This window comes from Rhincodon typus, chromosome 5 (genome assembly GCF_021869965.1).
Source record: "Rhincodon typus isolate 14 chromosome 5, sRhiTyp1.1, whole genome shotgun sequence".
NCBI lineage: Eukaryota > Metazoa > Chordata > Chondrichthyes > Orectolobiformes > Rhincodontidae > Rhincodon > Rhincodon typus.
The window spans coordinates 63,379,705-63,401,468 of NC_063336.1; the positions used below are offsets into that span (position 1 = coordinate 63,379,705).

Consider the following 21,764-nt stretch of genomic DNA (forward strand, 5'->3'; position numbering starts at 1 on the left):
AAGTAAAGAGAAAACAACATTTATATTGGGTGAGAAGAGAATGCTGATTGTTTGGCAAGCAGACTTTGATTGCTAAAAGTATTGCCATAGAAAATGCACCAGTTAACGTCGGCTGACAGTTAACGTCATTAAAATTTTAAACATGGCAGATTGGCACTGATTGGACAAGTCAATCAGTGCCCTGAGAAATGAACCAGAAAATGACAGTCATCTATTTTGTTGAAGTGAAACAGGCAGTCTGTGTCCATGCTTTTTCTATCTATAGCCCTGCGTTTTAATACGCATAGCTTCCAGTAAACACACGTGTGCCATACTGAGCGCCTTGGGACCACCTCGGAATCCCAGTTTGAAAACCTATGACTTCTATTACTTAGGAAGGTACTTTTTGTCCATTAATTCTCTAAGGTCCTACCAACCATTGTAGCATATAGATTCATATCAAATACGTTGCACTTGCTGAATGAAATCAATTTGGTACCATGAGTTTTCTCCATTAACTGTAAATCCAGAATCAAAGCAAAGTCTGCTGAAAAGTATGTATGTCGCCAAATAAACCTCATCTCTCCCTTTAAAAAAAAAGAACATAATTGCTTTGAAACTGCTTAAATAACTTTTTTTTTTAAATTATACTTTTTTGGAAAATATTTTTTCCCCAATCTTTTCCAAGATTACTTTCCATTTGTACTGATTCATGCTTAGAGGATCCACTTTCTTAACAAACTGAAACAAGAGCCTACATTTACTTCACATATACTAATTAGCAATTCAATACTTGAAGTTCTCCACAGTCACCACCTTTCCAGATTGTAAACCTTTAACTTTCTCTAATCCTCCCTCATCACACGATGGCATTGACCATTTTGCATAAGGTTTTCCACCAAAACTCTAGAAGACAGACTTATGATGCAAGAATCATATTGTTCATTTAGAGAACTGCACAGTTGATCTCACATCTAGTCAGTTTGCAAGTCCAGGAATAGCCATATTTCCCACCCACATTATATTTGAGTTATTAATACCTACTAAAGAAAATAGAGCTGCCTGAACTTAAACAAAATGCTCAAACTATATGAAAAGATTGTCTTGGCATCCATAAAGAGGAAAAGCAGATAATACAATTGCAGTGATAGTAGGAACTGCAGATGCTGGAGACTCCGAGACAACAAGGTGCAGAGCTGGATGAACACAGCTGAATCAGATGAAGGGTCTAGGCCCTAAACGTCAGCCTTTTTGCTCCTAATACAATTGCAGTGTTAGTTTTACACCGAGATATTAACTCGTCTTTTTCTCCCCATAGGACTTGAATTAATTTTTAGCTTCAACTTTAGGTTGTTGTTTGGAATTCATTAACAGAAGTGCAAAGTACATTGTCGTAATGCATACAGACAACATTTTATATAATACAACAGTCTAGTTTCCTTTTTATGTTGAATTTCAGATTGAAACTTTAGAAGATTATACACAAAGTATTTTCACAAGAACTTGTTCAACTAATTTAAAGCATTTCTACCTTGTGATATCTTCAGTTAATTGCGAAGGATCAGGAGGATAGAATTTTACATTAAAGGAAAACTGCCAAGGACAATCTGCAATTAAAAACAAATTGTATTAAGCCTTGTAGCAAATCAAAGCCATAAAAATCATGACAGCATAGGTCTATTGATAACATGCAGGTTTTCTGTACAGCAATCCAGTCAGTCCCATTCTGTTTTTGTAGCCCTGCAGGCTTACTTCCAGGTTGACACCAAATTTCTTTTTGAAATCATGGATATACAGGGATTGGATAGGCGGTGGTGCTCTGGGTGGGATGGTCTTTGGAAGGTTGGTGTGGACATGGGCTGAATGGCCTGCTTCCATATTGTAGGGATTCTATGGTTCTGTGATCTCTAGTACACCAGTCTCATAGGGAGCAAGTCTATGACATTAATATCCTCAGTACAACAACTTCCTTCCTCACATCCCTCCACATCTCTTGTTCAAAACTTAAGTGTGTCCTGCAGTACTTGTACTAAGGTGAACAGCTTTCTTTCTTCCCTTAGCTAAACTTGTCATAACCTTGTATAACAATCAAATCTCCCCATCAACATTATTTGCTCCAAGAACCACCACCATGGGCCACTAACTTAATGTTGCAGCTAAAATCCATAATCCCTGGAATTTTTCTGGTTAATCTGTTCTATGTCCTTGATAGGACCCTCATGGCTGATCTGATAATGTTTAACTCCATCTTCCAGTCTTTTCCGCGTAACCTTTGTTCCCATACTGATTAAAAATCTGTCTGTCGATCTCACCCTTGAATATACGTATGTCCCAGCCTCAAAATCCCTCCATGGTAAATAATTCCACAGATTCACAACCCTCAGAGAAGACATTCCTCCTCATTTCTGTCTCAAATCCGCAACTCCTTATTCTGACATTACGCCCTCTAGTCTTAGACTTTCCTGCAGGGGGAAACAACCTTTCTGCACCTACCCTGTCAAGTCCCTAAAGAATCCCATTTGTTTCAACAAGAATGCCTCTCATTTTTCTTTATTTCAACAAGTACAAGTACAAGTCCAAACTACTCAACCACTCCTCATTAGACAGTCCTTCCATACCTGATATCAACCTAGTAAACTTTATCCTGGCATAATGTGCAGTCCAGAGATCTTTCCTTAGATAAGTGACCCAAGACAGTTCATAATATTCCAGCTTTGGTCTAAACTTCCTTGCAAAGTTTTAATAAAATCCTCCCTAATTTTATACTCCATTCTCTTTGAAATAAAGGCCAACATTTGTCTTCTCTATTATCCGCTGTACTTGAATGGTGGTTTTTTTTGCGATTCATCAATGTGGACTCTCAAAATCCTCTGTATTGTAGCTTTCTGTAGTGTTTCTTCATTTAAATAATATTTAGCTCCTCTAGTCTTCCTGTCAAAGTGCAGAACCTCAAGTTTCCCCATTTTGTATTTTATCTGCCAAGACTTTTCCATTCACTTCATCTGTCTATATTTCTCTGCAGACTCTGTCATCCTCACCGCTTGGTTGCAAGGTATTGTGTCTTCTGTAAATGAGGCTATCGTACATTATTTTTTCTCATTTAAGTCATTACATTTATTTAAATACTATGCCCCCAGCACTGATCATGCGGCACACCAGTATTTACAGGTTGCCATCCTGAAAATGCCCCCCTCACCCCCACTCTCTCTCTTCTATTAGTTAGCCAAACCTCTCTCCACGTTAATATACAGCGTCCAAAACCACGGACTCTTATCTTTTTAAGTTGTCTAATGTGTGGTACTTTATCAAACAGACCTTTCCTAATTTCTTAATAATATTAATCAATTATGGCCTAACTAGTGCTTTCTAAGGGGTCAGCATGCATAACACCCATTCTTGTGTACTCAATGTCTTTATTTATGAAGTCCAAGATCCCAAATATCTAGCTTATGACTCTTTCAGTACATCGTATCACTTTTAAAGATATAGCACATGAACTTCTATGCCCCCGCCAACAATTCAGAACTGTGGCATGTACTGTATAGTGGCTCTCCTTACCTCTTCCACCAAAATTCATTACTTCACATTTATCTCTTAAATCCCATCTGCAAGTTGTCTGTCCATTCTGCAAGCCTCTGTAGAGGTGCATTTGAATGACATCATCCTCGCCATTTGCCACACTTCCAATCTTTCTATAATTAGCAAATTTTCAAAATTTATGTCGAATTTCAACATTGAAGTTGAACATGAATACATATATCTTTAAAAATTAGGAACCCCAGTACAGCAGGAGAGAACGCCATACTCTCCCATTCACCAGTCTGTAAAACAACCACATTTAACCGCAACTTGTCATTTTCTGTCTAATCTTCCAAAAGAATTTTATTTTTAAAACCATAGAATCATCTAAATGTTCAGAACACAAATAGAGGCCATTCAGTTTGTCATGTCCATACCAGCTCTCTGGATGTGCAACTGAACTGATCCCACTATCCTGCCTTTTCCAAGTAGCAGAGCTTGCACTGATCCCTTATTCCATGAGCTTCAATTTGTTTAACTAGCCTTTCCCCTCAAATAGGTTATCTGTTGATTCATAAAAAAAAAAAATTCAATTGGATTAGTCAGGCAATACCCATGCTGGCTCTCCTTAACAAGCTCAAATCTCTCCAATTGCCTGTTGATCTTTTCCTCTAATTATAGCTTCTAAAAGTATTCATTAGGATTATACACACAGCATAAAGATCAATTGTTTTATATATATACCAAAATTAAACTTCAATTGCCCTAAATATACTAATGTTTAACCAATAGTGCACTTACTTCGAATTTGCTTCTTTATGTCTTTTGCTGGGTCCAGCCAATTCTAAAAAAAAGGTAGAGTTGTGTATTAGAACTAAGTAAATGGACAAATAATCTCTTGGTCATACAAAGTGTGAGCATTTATGAAAAGAGAGACATGCTGTAAAAGCTTTACTCAGCAGGTCAGTCACAAGAACACAGAATTTCAAAGGGAAGAGCAACTTATGCTACATGAGGAATGTGGAAAAGAAGTGATACAGATGTCATAATTATCAGATCTAGAAAAGTAAAATTTCCCAGATACATACAGCCCCATATTCAATCTTTGCAAGCTTGGCACTCTCATCATTTTTTGCAATGTTTGCTGTGTTAACATATTCCACTTGTTAAATTCTAGCAGCTTATCAATGTTTGACACGCTTAAACCACTGAATACTCTTAAACTGTGTGATGCATTTTATGCATAGCGTTTTTCATCACTTTGAAATGGTTCTAACAGGACTATCTTCAGCAGCTCCTCGTTAGCCAATATTATTTCACTAACTTATAGTATTTTACACAGACCTGAGCCAGGACTGAACAACAATCAATTATTACACTCTAGTTCATTTATCAATGTTCAAATATCACACATCAATTACATTTTATTGAAATATCAGTCACCGTTCTCCCACCCAATAATTTTAAATGCAAGGGACTTGAAATCCTGCTATGGATTGGAAAAATTGAGGAGGTTAAAATGTGTTAATTGCATTCCAGTTCCCAATTCCATTAAAGCTAAAATGCATAATTACAAAATGTTAAAGCATCCATAAACTACTGCAATTAGCATGTGCAATAGAACACACTAGTTTATATTTTTCACTCTGTAGTCAATCTCTTGATGTATTTGAGAATGGCCACAGGGTATAGCTTTATTTGTATAGCTGAAAATGGGCATATCAACAAAATAAAAATGTTGAATCCATTCCTTCACTCCAAGTAACCAGATTGAAAATTACATTGTAAACCTAAACCAAATTGTTTCATAGTTTAACTGGTACATACTTATTAATCTTAAAGTAAAGTCAATATTTTTTGATGTGTGAAATCTCAAAAGGTACTTCTGCAGTAAATAAAATGAACATAATTCTTGGAATCTTTCTGAACCATTGCAATGCTAGTGCTTACAATCTTCTGAAAGACTAAGAAATCCAAAGGATCGGAGGGATCTTGGAGTAGATGTCAATAGATCATTGAAGGCAGCAGGGCAGGTAGACAAATTGGTTAAGGCAGCACATGGGATATTTGCCTTTGTTGGTCAGGGTATTGAATGCAAGAACAGGGAGGTTATGATAGAACTGTACGAAATGTTTGTTAGGCGACAGGTGGAGTACTGTGTACAATTCTGGCTGTTACAGTATGAAGAGAGGGATTGCAGATGACACCTCTGCTGGAGTGTATCATCTATGAAGAGAAAACAGATAGCCTGAGGTTTTTTTGCCTTAGAGCAATGAACACTGCTTGGGGGGGAGGTGGGCACTGATTGAGGTATACAAAGTTTGGAGGGGCATAAACACAAGGATAAGCTTTCCCCTTTGGTCAAGGAGTCAGTAACCGGGGACACAGCCTTAAGGTAAGGAGCAGGAGGTTCTCTCCTCTACTCAGAGGGTTGTGCTATTTGGAACTCACTGCCTGAAAGAGTGTCGAAATGGCAGAGGCAGGAACCTTGAAGGCATTTAAGAATCATTTAAATGACCATTGAAACACCATAGCATACAAGGCTTTAGGCCAAGTGCTGGAAATAGGATTCAAGTGAAGAGGTGCTTGATAAATCGGTGCAAACATAATAAACCTCTTTCTGTGCTGTAAAACTCTATGTCCTTTTATAACTCTGGCTCAACTTGGAGCATGGAATTAGTGGATGGAACCTGATCTGAACACATAACTTTCACGGAAGTAGTTTTGTGCATAATTCAATTAGGTTTAAAATTTCTCAATTTTTGTGCTGATCTGGCTCATTTTAACTGAAGTGTGCTAATATTAGTAAACATATGGAAACTCTACTCCAAGGACTCAGTTCTGGGAAAACATTGAGCAACACCATCTCATTGGCTACGTGAAAACACACAAAATGTCTTGCACCAAATATAATTAATACAATAATTCTAAAGCTACTGCATAATGGGCTATTCAAGTATACCTTTTTACAGCAGAACTAAAAAAGGTTCACTTATAATCAGTGACAGAAATGCCTGCATAAAACAATTTACAAACAACTGCTCTATTCATTTTAATTAGTGTCATTCAATTACATGCATCTTTTGCTCCACTGAACACACACCAAACAAAAGTGAAAATTCACACCATTAATATGTTGGTTATTAACTTATGCTGTACAGGAGTTCAGAAACATTTTCAACATAGATCTGTTAACAGATTTGGAGTGCTTAACTTTCATCACAGAAAACACTTCATTGCTTACTTAATCCCAAACCTGACAAACTCATATCAAGATAATTAGCAGTGACAATGGCCAAAGCAGAATAATTCATAACACTGCTATCTCTTGGGATCAACTATGATCGCCCCACTGCTGCACCGTTAGAGAGACCAGCCTTATGAATACAAGCAAAGCGTTGTTGGTATGCAGCTCACAAATTATCCAGCTGCAGCCGAGAACAGCTGGCAGATAAATGTTGGCTGTGATAACTGAGCAACAGTAAGAACAAATCATTAAGCATTCAGCAAAGCACAGAGTGGAGGTCAAAGACTTGTAACATTTGAACGTGGAAGTATCAACAAGCGCAGCAGGGGAGGAAGCAGAAAAAAAATACAGATTCAATTTGTGCCAAGAGCAATAACAAAAGTGTCCATAGATTAGGAATTAGTGCAAGCAAGACAAATGTTTTGGAATTATACAGCAAAATTCTTGCAACGCCTACAATATAGGAAAGCAAATATAGGACACCATAAAGAGATAGCCAGCATGCATTTTCTTTCTGATTTTGAAATAGGTTGCAGTAAAATTTCAGTCAGTTGCCAACTTTGAAACTGTTTGAAATTACTTACACCTTCTGCACCGCACTTTGATATTTCTATCTCTCAACAACATCACAATTAATAGAAAATGCAGTACGATATTTTCAGATTTTTGTCATATCGTTCTTGTTTAGTTTTGGATGATTATCTGTCTATCTACAAAGTTTGAGAGCTACAACAAATATTACTACAATATTTACCAAACACAATTCAGAAGAAACTGGTTTACTGAGAGTGAAAAGAATGTGTGATTCACAAACATCATTATTTATATTTGCATAATATTGTTAATGCAGAAACAATCCCAAAGTGCAAAGTTTGACACCGGGCCACATAAAGCAAGATTAGGACAAATGGTCAAAGCATAATTAAAGTATATTTTAGATAGGATCCTAAAGGAGAAGACAGAAGTAGAGAAGCAGCAACAAAAAGAGTGAAAATTCTAAAGTTTAAGACATCAGCAGGTTATGGCTTGATCTATGCAATATTGCAAAGACACAAGGAACCAGAGTTGGAGCAGGACAGATGTAAGGATTGTAGGACTGATTTGAAGGAGCAAGGTCAAAGACAGATTTGAAAACATGTTTGAGAATTTTAAGATTACATAATTGATCAACCATGAGCCTATTGTCAGCAACTGCAGAGATAACTACAAAAAAAATGAATACAAATTGGGAGATAGTGAAATTTGGGGTGGGCTTAAACTGAGGGTTTCAAAAGCAGAGCTAAGGAAGAAGTGGAGTTCGATAATATTTCAGGTGATTAATTGAAGTGAATAGCACAGACCGGGGTTCACCACTGAAGACTTTTGGGATCCACCAAAAACAATCAACTTAAAAACTTTTGTTGAAAGCTACTGGTGTGCAATTTCAATGTGCCCATCCACTCCAGGGGTATGTCATAACATGTCTGAACAGGTTTTTGTTATTCATTCCTGGGTTGTGGGCGTCTCTGGCTGGCCAGTATTTATTATCTGTCCCCCTAGCTGCCATTGGGAAGGTGGTAGGGAGCTACCTTCTTGAGCCACTGCAGACCAGATGCTATAGGTAGACACACAAAGCTTTTAGGCAGGGAATTCGAGGATCTTGACTCAGTGAGTGAAGGAATAGTGATATATTTCCAAGTCAGGATTATTAGTGGCCTGCAGAGGGACTTGAAGATAGGGGTGTTCCCATGTATCTGCTATGCTTAGCACTTTCCAATCCCAAAAGGACACGGGCTTTTAGCAAACATCTGTAGTGCATTTTGGAAATATATCAAAACTTTTGTTTCATCCATCATGAAAGAAATTCTGGCATTGTGGTAATAACACTGGACCAATAATCAAAGTGTAAGGCTGGTGTTCTGCAGATTCAGGTTCAGATTCAAAATTCAGCTCAAGAAATGGCAGAATTTAAACTCAATTAATAAATCTGAAATATAAAAAAAAGTCTCAATAATTATGACCATTATTATCAACTGTTATTAAAATGTATTGATTCTCTAATGGCTATGGCACCAACCAGAAAGCAGGCTATAGAACACCTGGTTTCAACCAACGAGATAGGATTGATCTCGGTGTGAAAGTGCCCTAGGTAGCAGAGACCATAATATGATTAAGTTGAATGTAAAATTCAAAGGAGAAAACTGGGGGTCTATGAATACTATTTTGAAGTTAACAAAAAGCAACTATGAGACACGAAAGCAGAGCTAGTGAAGGTGAACTGGTAATTTCATTTAAGGGACATACCAATAGAAATGCAGTGGCAAACATTTAAGGGCATATTCCAGAAAGCACACAATAGATAACATTTCAACAATGAAGAAACATTTTAAATGGACAGACTCAACACCAGTGGTTAACTACAAACGACAAAGATAATATCAAACTTAAAGAAAAGACATATAGTTGCGCAAAGTTGGGTGGCAGAACAGAAGGTTGAACAAAATATAACAAAAAATAAAATAATTACAAAAAAAATGAAGAGGGAGAAATTATATTATTAGACTGTGAGTTAGCAAAAAGTTTAAAAACAGGTAGTAAAAAATTTTTTAAGTATCCAAAGAAAAAGAGTTAACAATGTAAATGTTGTTCCAAGAGAAAATGAACCTGGAGAATTAGTAATGGAGGATAAAGAGATGGCAGATAAATTGAACAGACTTTGTGTGTTGGTCTTCACCATAGAGGATATAAGTAATATTGCATCATTAGCTGTAATCAGGAATTGAAAGGGAAGGAGGAAATCCAAAAATTTACAATTATTAAGGAAGTATTAAGAATGAACTGTTAGCACTGGGAGTTGACAAGTCCTCAAAGTCCTGATGGATTTCATCACAGAATCCCTACAGTGTGGAAGTAGGCCATTCAGCCAATTGAGTCCACACTAACCCTCTGCCCCCCTACCTTACCCCTGTAATCCTGCATTTCCCATGGCTAATCCACCTAGCCTACACATCCCTGGGGACTATGGGTAATTTAGCATGGCTAATTCACCTAACCTGCACATCTTTGGACTGTGGGAAGAAACTGGAACACCTGGAAGAAATCCACACAGATATGGGGAGAATGTGCAAACTCCACACAGAGTTATTGAACTCGGGTCCCTAGCGCTGTGGGACAGCAGTGCTAACCATTGAGCCATCATGCTACCCATCCGCGAATCTTAAAAGAAGTAACCAGTGAAATAGTTGATGAATTGGGTTTAATTTTCCAAAATTCATTAGATTGAGGGAAGGCTCCTTTATCTAACTTGCACATTACTTCCTCAAAGAACTCTAATAAATAATTTCCCTTTTAAAAACTATGTTGTCTCTGTACACTTAATGACTCTATACAAGAGGTAGTTTTGCTCATTCAAAAAATGTAATTCCATATCACAATACAGTACTGAGAGATTCTATCACGTTGAATGCCCCAATACTGATGCATTTTCACAGAACGTAGGAGTCTGTGGAATTTAACATGGAAGCAAAAACAGAGTAAAAAGTTTGAAACCACAAGCCTAGATGCATTTAGGAAGCTTGATGAGCACACAAGGGAGACATGAATAGAATACGATGGTGGGGTTACATTAAGAAGGCTGCCAGAGAGCTCCTATGCTGTAAATAATTTGCAACTGTGTAAAAGGAGACGATACCTTGCAATATTCAACAGAACAATCTGACTCTGCAAATCTCCTGTCATGTGCCTGTCCTGTCTAATAAATGACTGAACTCTTTATCAATCTGGCTATTAAGGAAATCAGATTTAAACTTCTCCCTAAATCAAACCAGCTAGTTGGTAGCACCCATGGTGATGAAACACTATAATAAACTTTACAAGCATACAAGGTTCATATTTTAAATTAACATTTTATTTTCTGCAGACCATGCTTTTTTTAAAAAAACAAATGGCAGCAAAGCTGGGACCCAAGAAAAGAATTGCTTAACATTAATTGAAAGGTACAGATGCAAAGTCCTCTAAACCTATAACTTGAATGAGAAATCCAGTGACAAGAATACTTTTGAAATTTTATGCCTCGATTCAACAATAGCTGTCTTCAACCCATATTAAGATTGAAGAAAAGGCTTCTGGCACTATTCATGTTGAGCTCATAAGATTAGATACATAAATTTGAGTTTCTTGCCTGAATCATATTTCCACTTTGGATGATGAAAACTGGGACACCAAAAGTAGTGGGGAAAGCAGAAGCCCAACATACATTGCCACAAAGATTAATAGTCTGTTTTATGTCATTAAAATCCCATCAACTAACTTAGAAGTCTTAGACTTTGGGGTTGTAATAAAACAGTTAAAAATGAGGTGGAGCACTTTAAATAGCTGCCAAAGTCACCTGAACTAAAAGCAGCAAAATTTTTAGGAATATACAAAAGGAATGTCTAATGGCTAAGATTGACTAGCACACCCACAAAAAAGCTAAGGGGTAATTGTCTGGACATTAAAGTTCATTATCTGAATGTATAGCTTACAGTGAGACCTTCTGTCTCCGTATGTAATGAGACATCTTGACTACTAGTTTGTTGGAACAAAGCCTTAAATACCTGAAACTCAACACTTGAAAGCGGTGGATTAAAAATTCCAGCCACATCATCTATATTAAAGGACAACAGGGGAACTCTGATGATGGACCATCAGAAACTCCTCGTAAAAACAGACTGCCCCCATTGTAGGCCAACAGCCAAGTTACTTTTAAACATATGAATTAGAAGAGGTAGGGCAATTGCCTCCTTGAGCCAACACCACCATTCAATAAGATCACGGCTGATCTGAATACTTGACATTCTCATCGGACTCTAATAACCTTTCATCACCTTGGTGATGAAGAATCTATCCACCTGTTCCTTATAACTATTCAAAGACTACTTCCATTGCCTTTTGAATACGACACTTTCAAAGACTCGGAACCCTCCATGAAAAAATAAATTTTTCACATCTTCATCTTCAACGAGCAATCCTTTATGTTTAACCAATGATCCCTAGTTCTACATTCTTCCATAAGATGAAACATCATTTCCAAATCTACTCTGTCAAGACACCTCATTATCTTTTATGTTTAAATCAAATAGCCTCTTATTTTATTAATCTGCAGCGGTTACAAACCAATCATCTCCAACCCTTCATCGTAGCTTGAATGCACACATTGTGTCATTAGACTACTAAATCTTCCCTGAACTGCTTCCAATGTATTTGCATCCTTCCTTAGCTAAGAGAGACCAGTACTGTGCACAGTATCTCTAGATTTGGTCTCATCAGTACCCTGTATAAATAAAGCATATACCAACCGACATTACTCATTTCTCCTCACAATAAACAATAACATTCTACTAGCTTTCCTAATTACCTGCATACTAACTTTTAGCAATTCATGCAGTAGGATCCCTTTGCACGTCACAGCTCTGCAAGCTTTCACCATGTGGATAATTTTTTTTATTTTTCCAGCCAAAAGGAATGACTTCACATTTTCATACATTATATTTCATTTTCCAGCACTCATTTAACCTAGGTGTGTCTATTTGTAACTTTATGTCATCTTCACAATTTACTATCCTACCTACCTTTGTGTTGTCAACAAAGTTAGCAAATCATGCTTTCAGTGCATTTATGCAAGTCATTTTACTGGTAAAATGTTGCTGCCCCAGCACTGATCCCGTGGCATACGCTCGTTATACCTTGTCAAGAAGGAAATGACCCATTTTTACTTAATCTCTGTTTCCTGTTAGCTAGCAAATTTTCTATCAATGTCAATATGCTACTCCATACACCATGAGCTTTTACTTTCTGCCTTTGATATGGCAACTTATCCAGAATCTTCTGGAGATCTAACTATGGTGCAACCATCAGCTCCTCTTGATCCAAAACACGTTATTATTTCTTAGTTATTCCACAATCATCTGTTCAGAGATGTCATTACATACCACAGATGCAGGTAGGACTTGAACTTAGATCTCCTGGCACAGATATCTATTTCTTCACTAAAGAACTTCAATAAATTAAGTTAAACCTGATTTCCATTTCACAAAACCACATTGAAATTTGTCTTTGTTTGATTACCTTGAACATTTCTAAGTTCCCTGCTATAAGGTTTTTAATAACAGCTTCTAACATCTTCCCTTGACAGATTTTAAGCAATTGGCCTGTAGTTTATTTGGTCTGTCTCCCTCCCTTTTTGAATTCGCTAATTTCTAATCTACTGGAACATGCCCCAAACCTAAGTAATTTTGGAAAAACTATTACACATCAGCTATCTCACTAGCCACTTCTTTTAAGACCAGAAGATGAAGTCATCAGGAGCTTGTCAGCATGCAGAATCAACAATTCAGTACTACATCCCTGACAATCCCTTACTTCTCTCTCTTCTTTTTCCTGATTAACAGTTATTTCTGTGATGTTACTTGTATCTTCAATAGTGAAGACTGATGCTAAATACCTGCGCTACTCATCTACTGTCTCCTTATTTTTCATTACTTCTCTTCACTCACTTTCTATAGGACCAATGCTCATTGTGTTAACTTTTTTTAAAATACCCATTACAAATTCTTTCCATCTATTTTTATATTTCTAGTGAGCTTTCTTTCTAATTTCTACCTCTATTAATTTTTTAGTCATTCATTGCTGTTTTTATGTTCTGTTCAATCTTCTGACATACCACCCAAGTTTGCTTAACTATAAGCTCTTTCTTCAAGTCAGATAGTATCTCTAGCTTTTTTCAGTTAAACACAGATGGTGAATCCATGCCTGGGAATTTTTCTCTCTCATTGGAAGGTATCTATTCTGTGTATTCTGAAACATCTCTGACTGTTTGCCATTACATCTTTATTGACCATAACCTCATCGTTTAAGAAATTTATTCATGGGATGTGGATGTCGCTGGCTAGGCCAGCATTAATTGCTCACCTCTAATTGCCCAGAAGGCACTTAAGAGTGGGTCTGGAGACACATATAGGCCAGATCAAGTAGGGATGGTAGTTTTGTGGTCATCATTATTCTGTTAATTCCAGATTTTCATTGAATTCAAATTCTACCACCTGCCATACTGAAATTCAAACCCAGAACCCACAACATTACCTGGGTCTCTGGATTAATAGTCCAACGATAATACCACTAGGCTGTCACCTCCCCATTTACCCGTTCATTTTAGCCAACCCTGTTTTTATGTTCTCTTTAATTGCACTTATTTAAGCCTTGGACAACTCTTCTCTCTTACAAACAATGTAAAGTTCAACCATATTATGGTCTCTGTGATAACATTATTGAATCCTACCTCATTGCACAATACCAGATCTTCTATATCCTGCTCTCTAGTTCACTCTAGAACATGCTGCTCTAAGAAACTATCCTAAAAACATTCTATGAACCCAACTAGGTGACTTTTACCCAAATGATTCTTCTAGTCTATGTAAATTAAAATCAACCATGATTATCACTGGACCTTCCTGACAAACTTCCATTATTTCTTCCTTTATATACCATCTTACCACATGGTTACTGATACATAACCTTTTGGTTTATCATTTTATTATATTTATAACCTCTAGCTTTATTAGCTGAGTTACTGTTAGTTTTGTACTCGCTACCAAATCCTGTCATAGTCTTCTGTTTATCATTTCCCACATTAGCAACAGTCTCTCATGCCCGTCTCTATTCTTTGATCCACCATATTTCCCCAAATTTGATCCAATGCCCCAACTATTCAGTCAAAGTTTACGTTAGGATATTTCAGTGTTTCACCGAGGCCAATCACAGTTTCAGGAAGATGTTAAAATTTGCAAATTACTGGACGTTGACACAACTGTCATCACACAATTCCAAAAATACTCAAGAAACTGGACAACGCCCAGGACGAAGCAGCTACCTATTTGGCACCACATCCACAACCATTCGGTCACTCCACTAACAACATTCAATAACAGCAATGCATATTATCTACAAGGTGCACTGCAGAAATTCACCAAAAATCCTTAAAACAACACCTTCCAAACCCACTACCACTTCCATCTAGAAGGACAAGGACAGGTGATACACAGGAAGAACACCACCAGCTTCAAGCTCCCCTCCATGCCACTCACCATCCTGACTTGCAAACATACTCCCATTCATTCACTGCCACTGGTTCAAAATCTGGAATTCCCTCCCTAATGACATTTCGGATCTACCTAAAGTAGATGGATGGCAGCAGTTCAAAATGGTAGTACACCAACACCTTCTCAGGGGCAGCTAGGGATAGGCAAAAATGCTGGCCTAGCCAGCAATACCCACGTCCCACAAGTGAATTTTAGGGGAAAAAAAATGTCACAGACAGACCTACTTAAGGAAGCTCTTAGAAATACACATTGGAGCCAATATTTCAAGGAAGTTCTGGGAGAACTGTGGCAGATAATTGAAGAAAAGATATTGTCTCCGGCGTTTCCTTTCTGCACTTTAAAGCCCCCTGATTCCCACATAAATAGCTGCAGAGACAATCAAGAAACTGAAAATGTTCAATTCCGGTATTATTTACTACAACTGACTGCATCCAAGAAACTAGCCAAGCAACACTCACCTCGGGTTAAAAGCTGACACTTCGAAGACAACCAAAGGACTCTAAATCGCACATTATTTTATCCTCCTTTGTATCAGACACCATTCCACTGTAACTTTGTACCTATGTGCGCACACATATGTGTGGGCCAAGTGACTACATGAAGACTTTGTTTTATTTTCTTGTGGGTGTCACTAGCTAAGCTAGCATTTATTGCCGATCCCTAATTGTCCACATGACAGTTAAGATTCAACCACAGACTTCCTTCCCTAAAAGATAGTCATGGACAAGTGAGATTTTTATGATAATCAAGGATAGTTAGATGGTCACTATCAGACCAGTTTCAAATCCATATTTTTTACTGAACCTTAAATTTTACAATCTGTCTTGGTGAGATTCAAGCCCACACCCCCTGAACATTAGCTTGGGATTCAGAGATACTAGTCCAGCAACATTACCATTGTGCTACCCCCACTTGGTAGTACTTGTATTTTGCTTTGGGCTCATAAGGTGTCTCTTTCTTTGATTGAAGAAACAGTGTAGGTCGACTCCTTAGTTCTCATGGCAAATATATTTAACATATTTAAATGGAAAGACGTATAACTGTGCAAGAAGATCTTAAATATTAAACCTTGTGACCAACTGAGAAAGTTGAACAAAGAAGCTAGTTCATTACTTCTCACCTGGTTGCAACAATATATATTGAGTAATACCAGAGATGGACTCCTATTTTGAAATAATCAAGCATAATACAGTCATAATGACCAAATCATAAAAGATGAAAAATGCTGAATGTTAGAGGTTTGTCTGTGTGCCTAAATAAAGCCTCTGACCTTTGTGCATGGGTATTATTATAATTCAAACCAACCACATTCCATTGTGTTATGTTACAACAAGTAACTGTTATATAAAAGTAAATACCAATAGATTGAAGAATGCATAATAAATAAGCAGATTGCTGCTCTAGTGAATGGCATTGGCTTATTATACAGCAGTATACATCAGATAAGGTGGAGTAAGATTTTGAATCATTTAAACAACTAGAGTGATAAGGAAACAGATTATTTTCTGATTAGATGAGCTAGGATAGCATTCCTAATCTTTAACCATTATAAGACTGTTCAAGACAGATCATAATTCCCTGGAGAACTTCTATCACACATCAGTATTAAGTTAGGCTTTTCATGATAAAATGAGAGTCATGTATCTGATGTAACGCGCTTGATTTCCCTTTATCGTACAGTTTTATACCCTGTAAAACTCTAAGGACACTCTTTGCTCTATCTTTGGGTACTGAAAACGTGTTTCCAAATTACAGCAATAAATACTATGCTCCAAAATGATAAATTGAAAGGAAAAGGTGCAAATAAATGCTTTAAATGAAGTTTTTAGTTAATTGTCATCATTGGCTGGTGTGAATTATATTTGTATTTAGAAATCCTCCTATTTTAACTATTCACTTCAAAAAAGGCTATTAATAGTTTTACTGAAACTTTTGATCTTACCTTTTCATCTGCAGCATCCCGAAATGTGAGCCCAAAATAATCCCTTTCCAACAGATTGATCTGCTCACACACCTTGTCGAACAGTACCTGGCCTTTGGCACGTTTCTGACAAACAGAAGTCACACTCAAGTTTAGATTTTAAAATTAATATGAAAAATACATACTAGAAATTCAAAAATAATGTTTTATGTAAAAGGAACATATTTGCATTACCAGCAAATGTCATTAAAAATAGTTGAACAGCAGAGTAACTAGTTTATTTTTATATTAAGCTCATCATTTATGCTTAATAATCAAGAAGGTTGAGAAAATGGTGCTGAATAGTATTACTGAATGCAAACTTGTTTACTCCAACTAATTTCTGTATCCTTCAAAAAAAAAAATCATTTTGCCAATACAAACCATTCATTCATTTGTACTTCTTCCAATTTGCTGCTTTTCCATATGCTATCCCTAATTTCTTGACTGGCTGGCCGACAAGGTAATAGTGTTGATGAAAAGTCATCAAACTGAAACATAACTTCGATATTATCTGGCCGCTGAATATTGTCAGCATTTCATGTTTTTATTTTAGTACAAAGCAAATGGCAACAATTTAAAATCATGTGAAATTTCCCAATAAATATGGATTAACATAAAGCTAATTTTAAGCAAATACAGAGCCAAGAAAAGGAGTGAATAAACGCAAAATCTCTGGCCAGTTGGAGAAAGCAGTGCTTACGTGATGAAAATGATGGAGCAAGGCAAAAAGCAGTATGAATCAATAACAATTTACACCTCTATTAGACCCATCTTTCATTACCACCTCTGTCCAGTCACCTTTTGTCTTTCACCATCATTCCTTTATTTATTTTTTCTGTCCTAGCTTCCACCTTGAATATTTTTTGTATTTTCCCCCATTTTAAAAGCTGCACACATCTAGCAGTTCTGACAAAAGCCTAGGAACTTAAGCATTAATTTTGCTCCCCTCTCGACAGATTCTGTTTGACTTCTGACTATTTCTAGCATCCTGTTTTAGTTACAAACTGAAAGTTGCTTGTAGAAGGTGACTGTACAGAATTATAATGCAGATCTTTAAATAGTTATAAGGGTTAAATAATTTTGTTTGTCAAAATTCTAAACTTTAGCAAATATAGAAAACTCAGGAAGAAAATCTATGTGCCAAATGATACAAATGGTTACAGACATTTCGATTTTAAGAAAAAAATTATTCTCAATAACCCCTTGTATCAAATTAATATAACAACGCAAATAAAATCACTTTTGCAACTGCAATCATCATTGTCAGCATCGACCTACCTGGTTAAGGTTATGGATATGGATCATATCCAACAGATTCAAGAAAGAAATAAGCTGTTTCCAATGAAAAATGGAATAAAGGGTGATGGGGAGCAGGCAGGAAAGTGGAATTGAGACCAGGATAAGATCAACCATGAACTGCCTACTCCCCTCCTAATTCCTAAATTCCTACATTCCAATCAATTGGATTGGCATTGCTCCATATGATACACTTTTGCTGTTTGCTGAAGATATTAACCAAAGATACACAGTTTCTATCACATATGCCAACATAAAATGATTATCAGATATCATTATTGATGACTGTTGACACTGCTGCCAAGTGGACAGTGATCACCATGGTTGGATACATAGGGCCATATGACAATGACATCACCTTCTTCAGCTAGTGTCTCCCAAGTGAGAGAGTTGATGTTGATGTCAAGTCACACATGCAAGTATCCTTGAGGCTGAGCGTCGGGCACACTAATCACGACGACAGCTGTCTTGATGCCTACAGTCAAGTGAAACAAGTTACAGCCGAGGGAGAGAGTGTGCATAATTGGCTGTGGCTGAACTTGCATGAGAGCAATTAACATGTATCAGTACCACAGAGGAGCTCTCTGATCAAAACGTGCTGCCATTTGTTTTCACTGACTGCCTGAACAAATTATTAAGCTTGCCACTACCCATTATGCATCTAAATACCTTCCATATTGACAGCGAAGGTAAAATTCAGGAACATGAAGTGGAATTATATCAAAGAAAATGGGGGCTCGGAGGTAGTTCTGATTCACTCGATTCTTCACTCTGAAATTGTTACAAGTGATGTTATCAAACTATTATCGTATAATCGATGTCATCACAGAAGGAAAAAAGAGAATTAAGAGCTTTGGTGGTCAGCCAGTTTTCCTGAAAATCTTGTGGTATTCTGCACTGCTAAGGGGTTAAAGGCGTATATTTTGTTTAGCACATTTGACTGAAGAGGATGATACTTTTTTATATCTGTGGGCACAGAAATCACACTGTGCTTCTGGATATATTTGGTGCACAAGTAATGGAGTCTTTTAAGTGTTCCTCTAACGAAGGCCTTCCCAGATGCTAAGAAGCAAGACACCGGCTAACAATTAACATTTTACAAGTAACTGATTTATTTTGTTACCAAATTTCTGAAATCTTGCATCTGAACACACCCCCAGATCCATCATACCCATCAGTTTCAACTGTACCCAACTCCTCCTTCAAATGCTCTCAGTCGCTCTTTCTTCTATGACCCCAAAACAAACAGTTCTTTTCTTGAATCCAGCTTCATCCCTTTACTACCTCGATGAATGGAGCATGGCATCAGGCTCTGCTCCCATCCATTCGGTGCCAGCCTGCTATATTGGTCAGGGGTCTTCTCCCACACAGTGGACTCTTAATTCTTCAGAACTCTCAATTCACTTAGACTACTGCTGACTTCTTAACTGCAAGATTTGCTTGTTGGAAGCTAACAGTGTGACATCTATCATCACAATTTTTCTACTCTATTTACTCATTCCAACCTACCTTTCAGTACTCCATTCTCTCAGATCCAACCCACACATTGGGTAGATTTCGATGCCCTAACTGAGTCGGTTGGGAGCTGTGGATAGCTGCTAAATGGGTCAGGAAGCTCAGGTCGGTAAATTCATTTGCTTCCCTGACTCCTTGCAATTAAGTCAAGGAAAGGAAGAGTCCAGCATGGTCTTACCATCTTGAGAGCAACTGAGGACTGAGGACTGTCACTGCTATTCTAACAGCACCTAGATGCATGGGCAAACCACCACGTACACCTTAGAAGATCTGCCAGACCCTTGGAGAGTTACTCGGACACACTACATCCAATAGAAGGCTCTTTCAAAATGCAAGGGCCACCCCATGGAAAGACAATCCTTTAAAATGAATCTCCCACCCACACCAAGGCCTGCTTGAGTGGCCCAGGCCTGCGTGCCCCACTTATGAGAGCTTCAAAGACCTACTGTTGTTCTGCATCCTGGGCCCTACTGCAGCACAGACAGTGGCCACTGCTCTTGGTAGCGGAGGTAGAACCGGACAGCTATTAGACTTGGATTGGTTAGTAGTTGTCAGAGGTAAGACATCCACTCCACACAAACCTAGCACACAAACAATGACCAGGCAGGTGCACAACTAGTAATGACCAAAGCAGGCTCACCACTCCACCCAATGGATGTGTCTAATACAGAGACCATTAAATACAGCCCATTAGCACTTAACCTGTTGACAAGCATGGTGCTGTTTATCGAATTGGCATCCAAATTGTGAAGGCTGAACACTTCTCTGACACCATGTTCTATTATCGCAGGATCACAACCTGCCATAGGAGGTAGAGTCACGGTTTAAACACTCAATAACTTTCTCTCCACAGACTCCAACTTCGGCCACATCACATGCACACTTCCCAGAATCCATAAATAGAAATGGCCTGGCTCACTCCAATTGTGTCTTACCCCATAGAACTGATGCATCCTATCTTAACCATATTTTTCTCATCTTATCTGGTCATTTCCCAAATTCTCCACAATTTCAACAGTTTCCAGTCTCCTTAACAACATGAATATTTACCTCCACCTCACTGATTGGATCCTAATTGCAAACCTCCTTTGGTCTCTTACCCAAAACTCAAATTTGAAGGAAGTGAGAGGAAATACTGCAGGAGCAAGGGCCATAATATCTCATTCCTACCAAAACTCTGGGGAGGTGCCAAAAGACTGGAAAATTGCAAACATGACATTCTTGTTTAAGAAAAGTTGAAAGGATAAGGCTAGCAATTACAGACCAGTTGATTTAACCTCAACAGTGGGGAAACTTCTACAGACAATTATTCAATATAGAATTAACAGTTACATGAAAAAAGTTAGGTGGTTAAGAAGAGTCAGCGAGAATTTCTAAAGGGAAAATAATGTCTAACTAACCTGGAGTTTTTTGAAGAGGTAAGAGAAAGGCTCTGTGATGGTAAAACTGATGATGTGTTGCACATGGACTTTCAGAAGCTGTTTGATACAATGTCACAACAGATTTGAGAGGAAAAGGATAGCTCATGAAATAAAAGGTTCAGTAGCAACATGGATAGAAAATTGGCTTAGTGATAGGAATCAGAGTACAATGGTCAATAGGTGTTTTTCAGGCTGGTGAAAGTTTTGTAGTGGCACTCCCCAGGGGTCATTATTGGGACATTTGCTTTACCTGAGATATATTAACAATCTAGATTTTGGTGTGCAGGGGGAAATTTCAAAGTTTGCCTTTAACACAAAACTTGAAAGAACTGTAAACTGCAAAAGGAAAGTGTAGAATTCCATAAGAACAGACAAGTTGGTAGAGTGGATAGATAAGTGTTTCAATGCAGAGAAATGTGAGGTAATGTATTTTGGTAGGAACAGCCCTAAAAGACAACATAAAATAGGGGACACAATCCTAAGGGACTGCAAGATCAGAGGGACCTGACTGTCTGTGTGCACAGATCATTAAATATGGCAGATCAGATAGAAAGCAGGAAGTAAAGCACACAACATCCTCACTTTTATTAATCAGGGCATAAAGTACAAGAGCAAGGTGGTAATGTTAAACATGTGCATGACACTTGCTAAACCTCAGCTGGAGTATTGTGCACAGTTATGGGTATCATATTATAGAAAGGATGTGAACG

General features: G+C 37.6%; 1 protein-coding gene across 15 annotated transcripts in view; it reads right to left on the reverse strand.

The window, feature by feature from the left end:
* The window catches only part of epb41l2 (erythrocyte membrane protein band 4.1 like 2), a 175,010-nt gene that overhangs the window by 51,126 nt on the left and 102,120 nt on the right, over nt 1-21,764 (reverse strand). For all 15 annotated transcript variants that reach the window (XM_048596989.1, XM_048596988.1, XM_020532526.2 and 12 more), the window contains exons 4-6: nt 16,802-16,906; nt 4,300-4,342; nt 1,511-1,586 (exon numbers count right to left, since the gene is read on the reverse strand). In XM_048596989.1, coding sequence (XP_048452946.1) covers nt 1,511-1,586; nt 4,300-4,342; nt 16,802-16,906 — 224 coding nt within the window. The remainder of the gene's footprint in view (nt 1-1,510; nt 1,587-4,299; nt 4,343-16,801; nt 16,907-21,764) is intronic.